General features: G+C 34.2%; 1 protein-coding gene across 7 annotated transcripts in view; it reads left to right on the top strand.

The window, feature by feature from the left end:
• The window catches only part of LOC108966258 (sodium/potassium-transporting ATPase subunit alpha), a 79,374-nt gene that overhangs the window by 58,358 nt on the left and 13,177 nt on the right, over positions 1–7,839 (top strand). For 4 of the 7 annotated variants that reach the window (XM_018929031.1, XM_018929081.1, XM_018929074.1 and 1 more), the window contains 5 exons: positions 738–869; positions 941–1,207; positions 1,275–3,056; positions 3,184–3,399; positions 5,591–5,685. In XM_018929031.1, coding sequence (XP_018784576.1) covers positions 738–869; positions 941–1,207; positions 1,275–3,056; positions 3,184–3,399; positions 5,591–5,685 — 2,492 coding nt within the window. Of the gene's footprint in view, positions 1–737; positions 870–940; positions 1,208–1,274; positions 3,057–3,183; positions 3,400–3,779; positions 3,875–5,590; positions 5,686–7,839 lie in introns of all 7 variants that reach the window. The other 3 variants (XM_018929039.1, XM_018929048.1, XM_018929056.1) reach the window with 2 other exon arrangements.

Genomic DNA, 7,839 nt, shown 5'->3' with positions numbered 1-7,839 from the left:
TACAAAAAAGGCATAATATATAATATATTTTTGTATTCATATGCTATCCCACCATTCATGTATAAATGTTGCATATTAATACACCTAACCTCACTTTACCAATGTTCCAAAATTTATTGAGTATTTGTGCTTTATCATTTAAATGTTGTTTGTACTGATGCATGTGCATGTGGGCGGTAAGTAAGGTAGAGTAGTTTTATGGAATATTTAGTTATTTGTTTTTCCTTATCTTTTATATTTACGCTTATACTAGACCTATAATTAAATAGTAGTTAATCCGCTTTATCTCGACATGTACTTAACGGTAGCTAATATTGCCTATAGGTAATGATTTACTAATGACAATAACGAAAATGCATTAATTAGACAGTAACAACACTAACAATTACTAACTCAAAAAAGTGGTTACCAGCGGCGAGATTAAAAGTATGCTTAAGAAACCCTAACTACTAATCCAATTCGATATGATATACTCGGTGTGCGGTGCCTATAAAGTGCTCGACGAAGGGCAAATATACAAATACACACAAACACATGGTGCTAAGAAGTAATTAACAATGAAAGTGGTATGAAATGAGAAAAAAAAAAACACTTAAAATTTTTCCTGGACATTTTCTACATTGCAATCTAATGGTGCTGGCGTATAAAAAGTGTTTTTAAAAACCGATTTTTTAAATCAGCCGTTTTCAGACATCTATTAATATATAAATTATTTTATCTCTCTTACGCATATCCAGTCTAAACGCAGGATGCCACCAAAACCGGCTAAAAAGGAGAATCTTGAGGATCTCAAACAGGAGTTAGATATCGATTTTCACAAAGTCACTCCTGAAGAACTGTATCAGCGCTTTCAGACGCATCCAGAGAATGTAAGTAACAATTTATACCCACGCTAACTGCAGTTATACATTAATAAATAATAAATTGTACCAATTGACAGGGTCTGAGTCACGCCAAAGCCAAGGAGAATCTTGAACGAGATGGCCCCAATGCGCTTACACCACCCAAACAAACACCCGAATGGGTGAAATTCTGTAAGAATTTATTCGGCGGTTTCGCCATGTTGCTGTGGATCGGTGCTATACTTTGCTTCGTGGCCTACTCCATTCTGGCCAGTACCAGCGAAGAGCCCTCAGACGATAACTTGTATCTGGGTATCGTACTTTCGGCTGTAGTCATAGTTACCGGTATTTTCTCATACTATCAGGTGCGTTAACACTGGCTATATACATATGTATAGTTTAATCTAATGAAAATTTTTATGTTGCGTACAGGAATCGAAAAGTTCAAAGATTATGGAATCGTTCAAAAACATGGTGCCCCAATTCGCTACTGTCATTCGTGAAGGTGAGAAGCTCACCTTACGTGCTGAAGACTTGGTGTTGGGTGATGTGGTTGAAGTGAAGTTCGGTGATCGTATTCCAGCTGATATACGTATCATTGAGGCGCGCAACTTCAAAGTGGACAACTCATCGTTGACTGGCGAATCTGAGCCACAATCACGTGGACCTGAATTCACACATGAAAATCCATTGGAAACTAAGAATTTGGCTTTCTTCTCTACCAACGCTGTCGAGGGCACCGCCAAGGGTGTTGTCATCAGCTGTGGTGATCACACTGTAATGGGTCGTATTGCCGGTTTGGCTTCGGGTTTGGATACTGGCGAGACACCAATCGCCAAAGAAATTCATCATTTCATTCACTTGATTACCGGTGTCGCCGTATTCTTGGGCGTGACATTCTTCGTTATCGCTTTCATCTTAGGTTACCATTGGTTGGATGCTGTTATCTTCTTGATCGGTATTATTGTAGCGAACGTGCCCGAAGGTCTGTTGGCCACCGTAACTGTATGTCTGACATTGACTGCCAAGCGTATGGCATCGAAGAATTGTTTGGTAAAGAATTTGGAAGCTGTGGAAACATTGGGATCGACCTCGACCATTTGCTCCGATAAGACCGGCACCCTCACCCAAAATCGTATGACCGTCGCTCACATGTGGTTTGATAATCAAATCATTGAGGCCGATACAACTGAAGATCAGTCGGGTGTGCAATACGATAGAACCAGCCCTGGCTTCAAGGCGCTCTCTCGCATTGCTACCCTCTGTAATCGTGCCGAATTCAAAGGTGGTCAAGAAGGTGTACCAATTTTGAAGAAGGAAGTTAGCGGTGATGCCTCCGAAGCGGCGCTGCTTAAATGCATGGAATTGGCGCTGGGCGATGTTATGAATATACGCAAACGTAATCGCAAAATCGCTGAAATTCCATTCAATTCGACCAACAAATACCAAGTGTCCATTCATGAAACCGAAGATCCCAGTGATCCACGCTATTTGCTTGTCATGAAGGGTGCACCCGAACGTATCTTGGAGCGTTGCTCGACCATTTTCATTAACGGCAAAGAAAAGGTATTGGACGAAGAGATGAAGGAAGCTTTCAATAATGCTTATATGGAACTTGGTGGTTTGGGTGAGCGAGTGCTCGGTTTCTGCGACTTCATGCTGCCCTCCGATAAATACCCAACTGGCTTCAAATTCAACACAGACGATGTTAACTTCCCCATTGATAATTTGCGTTTCGTCGGCTTAATGTCGATGATTGATCCACCGCGTGCTGCTGTACCCGATGCTGTCGCCAAGTGCCGTTCAGCCGGTATTAAGGTTATTATGGTTACTGGTGATCATCCAATCACAGCTAAGGCTATTGCCAAATCGGTGGGTATCATTTCGGAGGGTAATGAAACTGTTGAGGATATCGCACAGCGCTTGAACATCCCTGTCTCGGAAGTTAACCCACGTGAGGCCAAGGCAGCTGTTGTGCATGGTGCTGAATTACGTGATGTTACACCCGAACAGTTGGATGATATTCTGCGCTATCACACTGAGATCGTGTTCGCACGTACCTCGCCTCAACAGAAACTGATCATTGTGGAGGGTTGCCAACGTATGGGCGCTATTGTGGCTGTCACCGGTGATGGTGTTAATGATTCACCAGCGTTAAAGAAAGCCGATATCGGTGTTGCTATGGGTATCGCCGGCTCTGATGTATCCAAGCAGGTGAGTGATTTGCACAAGGCTAGGCGCAATGGTGTAATGTTAATGGAAAATCAAAATCATTTTTGTTTTATTAATGACAAAGTTGAGTGTGATGTAATATATTTTTGTGTAATTCCGTTTTGTGCAGGCTGCTGACATGATTTTGCTCGATGACAACTTCGCTTCGATTGTGACCGGTGTTGAAGAGGGTCGCTTAATTTTCGATAACTTGAAGAAATCCATTGCCTACACACTCACCTCCAACATTCCTGAAATCTCACCATTCTTGGCATTCATCCTTTGCGACATACCACTGCCACTGGGTACCGTTACCATTTTGTGCATCGATTTGGGAACCGACATGGTAAGTGTGACACTGTTCGACTAACAAACTTATCTAGTACTTTTTGTGGTTGTGCGAAAAAAATCTGTATTGTTTTCCAATTGAGTTAATTTAGTTAACGATTTTTTGTTTTTGTATAATTTAAACAAGTTTTTTTGGAACAATGATTTTAAACGATTTTAAATTTATTTCGTATAAAGTTAATGAATATAAATATCAAAGGAAAAGGTATAAGTCGAAAAATACACATAAATAAGTAAAAGTTTAGCAAAATAGCGTTAGGTAGGTTAAATTTAGCATAATTACAACAACACATGTGATAATATTATAAATATAAACCTCATAAATATATATATATGTACACACGAAAACGCAAATGGCGCACATAAACGAATGCATAGGTGCCTGCGATATCGCTCGCTTACGAAGAAGCCGAATCGGACATAATGAAGCGACGCCCACGCAGTCCGCTCTTCGATAAATTGGTCAACGAAAGGTAAACGAAGACTTCATTTGACTTCATAATAATAGAAAAAATATAAAAAAACAAAAAACGCTTCATACGCGTGTGTATGTAACTACATAAACGTGCTACAACAACTCAGACTTGAATCATGGTGAAAACTGGTATATTTCCGTTATTGCTAAAAAAATAGACAAACATATACACATACATATACATATATACAGCTACGTTCTCCAAATGTGTTGCTACATGACAGCTATTACTTCCAACTTCTACATATCTACATGTGTACGCTAAATGCCGCTACAATGCGGGCGACAAAACTATCGCTAGACAAACGAAGCTCTTTTTTATTAGTGTTACATTACTGTGCTTTAAATATAAGCTGGAGTGGTGCTATAATACCATAAAATCAGCTTGAATCCATACTTTACGTTAGCTTTACTATGTACGCTTCAAATTTATATATATAGTATATGGAAAATATATTTAGAATAAGTATGAATCTGTTAAATGTGAAACAAACTTTATGGAATTTTCGATGAAAAAATTTCACCAGCAACGTAAATGTCAACTAAACGAACAGCAATGTCGGTAATGGACGCAAAATGGGGAAACGCTGCTGCTAAGCGTGTAAAAAATGTATGAGACGTTACATAATTTGCTTAGCTTAAGCCACTAAATATCGGAACGGTGCTAGCTATGAACTCGTTAAACTCTCTAAATGTGTATATATAAGATATGCTTCTTTTATAAAAATATTACTCATACATAAATGTAAAAAAAAAAGTTCGTACAGATTATGTGGCTTTAAGCGTAATAGTATATCGTTAGCTCTTAGGTGTTAATAATCCGAATATTGTCAAAAATACTCATCTGTTACTAATTAAAAAAATATTTAAAAAATAGTTTTAAGTGTACTTCAGTGTATTTAGTTTAAGAAACGCTTTAGCTATAAGTTTATCTATCCACTAAGCTCTCTCTGTGTCTCTTCGCGCTACGAATTTTGTTTATCAGTAATACTCGCTGCATATACTCGTATAATTTTTAAATTACAATCATTTATAAATGCTGCGCTAATGTTCAATGAAATTATTTGTGGAATGGCTAAATTTTTAGCAAAATTTGTAACTGTATTCAGCTGTAGTTTGGAACGAAAAAATGTGCACTTTCTAAAAACACATTTACAAATAATTAATGTGCGGCATTTGTCACGAAATAACATTTTTTAATATTAATTTAATTAAAATTTAATTCAATTAATTTTTATTAATGTAAAGAATTGTTAAAGTGCTTCCGGAATGTCTAAAAAGTCAACCTATAGCTTTTTTAATTCTATAATTTCGTAGTTTACTCCGAAACGGTAATTGACTAGTGTTTTCGCTAGAACTAAAGTTAACACTGTGATAATCATATCTAAACTCCTAAAATGCCTTTAAGGCCAAATTTTTATGTTTCGGAGTTTATTCCCAAACGGTAATTGACTAGCGTTTTCGCTAAAACTAAATTTAAAAGAAAGATATCTCATTGAACATTAGTTTCTTGCTTTCGGCCGTTGCTGATGGTTAAGCTAAATACATATATTTTTAACATTACTCTCCTTTATATCTCTATCGTACTCATACAAACGTGTAAAATTTTTTATTTACATTCCATATTGTCAGCGTTTCATACTCGTATTACCTACAAACAAACATGTATTTAAACAACTTTTTTGTTCATATATTATTGAAATATAATAACTAGGTGCCTGCCATTTCCTTGGCTTATGAAGCTGCTGAGGCCGATATTATGAAGCGTCCACCACGTGATCCATTCAACGATAAATTAGTCAATTCAAGGTGCAAAAATTATGCAAAAACAGCAAGTGTTTTGCAATTTCTATACAATATTAATAATGTATAAGACAGCGGTTTTCAATCTACAAAAATTGGTTTAAACTATGAATTTTTTTTGTAATGCAAATTATTAGCAGACTTTTAGTTCTTCGTGTATACATACGTATAATGCAACGACTTTTCGATTAAAACTTTTAAATAATAATTAAATTGCTGAAATTCTTCTGTTATGCTCCCAAATTTACAGATTGAAAATCGCTATTTCCTTTGCTGTGCAAACAGTTCCTAAAATGAATAATGAAAGTGGTTCCCCCCAACAATTACTAACGTGCTCGATTAATAGTGCCTGTTGTTCTAATTAACTTTTTTGTTTAGTTTTTTTTTTTTCTAATTTTTGGGTTAAACTATAACTCCACCATAACAAATATGGCTGGTTTGAAAATGAAAAATAATAATAATAATACATTTAACTTCTCATTTTGAATATTTTAATTTAGCAATTTAATTTCTCTTTTGGTATAATCCATATTTATAAATGTTTTCTTCATATTGTTCAAACTCACCCTCACCATATGGTGTAAAGCGTAAACTAGTGAAGTAACATTCAACAATTGTTGTTGTAACTAATTGTAAGCAATTTTTTGTTGTAATTATATGAGTCCAAGCGTATAAAATCATCATTATGCGGCAGCATATCATCATCATCATCACCATCATCGTCCAACGCAGTTAATGAACACCATCAATGATAACAATAACATTTACTAAATGTCTACGTGTTGTATTTTGTATTATTGTAATTTGTCGCAATTCTTAATTTTAACCTCAGTAAACACATACTCAAATGTACAACATGCTCACAATCGTGTATTTACTTAATTCATACCGTAATATATGGTTCTCATTGTTCGAACATTTAAATATTATATAATTATTTATACTATGATTTGTTCTTGTTTGTGGTAAACTTATTTGTTGTAATTTTTCTCGATTTTATGATTTGTGTTATGTTTCATTTTATTGATTCATATTATTTAAAAAAAATTTTATTTTTTATTTTTTTTACATATTTTTACATTTTTTTAAAATTAACTTACACGTTTAAAAGCGCTTTATTTATTCAATTTAACAATGTATATACATATACCTGTCTCTTATACACATCTAGATGTGTATAAGAGACAGTTTTTACATTTTTTTAAAATTAACTTACACGTTTAAAAGCGCTTTATTTATTCAATTTAACAATGTATATACATATACAGTGTATTGTTATATAATTATTAATATTTTAAACAACGGTATTATGTGTAAATATGAGTTTCTTGCCGAAAAACTAATTTCGAAATTTCGAAAATCGAAATGAATGCGTTAATTATGCAAATAACCGTTATCATTGTCGCAAAAAATTATAACATTTTTGAACATTAAGCATTGAACTTTCCAGACTATTTAAGCGCAACTTTTCATTTTGTTTAAAAAAATTTTTATTTTTGTTTTTTTATTTTTATTTTATCTCCTTTTTTTTAATTCTTTTTAAGTTTTTTTTTCTAATTGAAATTATTTTTTTCCAAATTGCAACTTTTTTCTTCGAAAGTTCATCTAAAACAATCTCGCTCACTCTCTTTCCAACTCTATCTACTTATTGGCTACACATTTTATAAACATATTTTATTATGTTCGTTCGTTGTTTGGTACCAAAAGTAAATTGTGTGTTGTTGTGCGCATTCCGAATATAGTTTTACGTACCAATTCCACCAAATTCTGAATTTTTTTATATTGTTTTCTTAGCATATTGCAACCGTTTCATATATAATTTGTTTACTATTTTTACTGTAAACTACGAAATTGGCTGCTGCAAGCCAATTAATATATTTATGTTTTTTGTTTTTGTAGTGCACACTTGTTTGTGGGAAAATGTGTGAAAACTCTTTCACAAAAGCAAATTATGTCCGTACATATATGATTTGAAATTTTTTGAATATAAAAGCGAATTGGAGAAAAGTGTTATGCAAGTATTTACTAAGGAAAATCATTGCAGTATTTATGACATATGTACATAAGTATGTATATGATAAGAAATAGGCACGCTATGACCAAAGATTTCAAAAAAAAATAATAATTTTTTAATATGTAATGCAAAATATATATTTTTTT

Source organism: Bactrocera latifrons, unplaced genomic scaffold (genome assembly GCF_001853355.1).
Source record: "Bactrocera latifrons isolate USDA-ARS-PBARC rearing strain unplaced genomic scaffold, ASM185335v1 scaffold_10, whole genome shotgun sequence".
Taxonomy (NCBI): Eukaryota; Metazoa; Arthropoda; class Insecta; order Diptera; family Tephritidae; genus Bactrocera; species Bactrocera latifrons.
The sequence above is the reverse complement of the archived record's forward strand: the minus strand, read 5'-3'. Positions and strand labels throughout refer to the sequence as shown.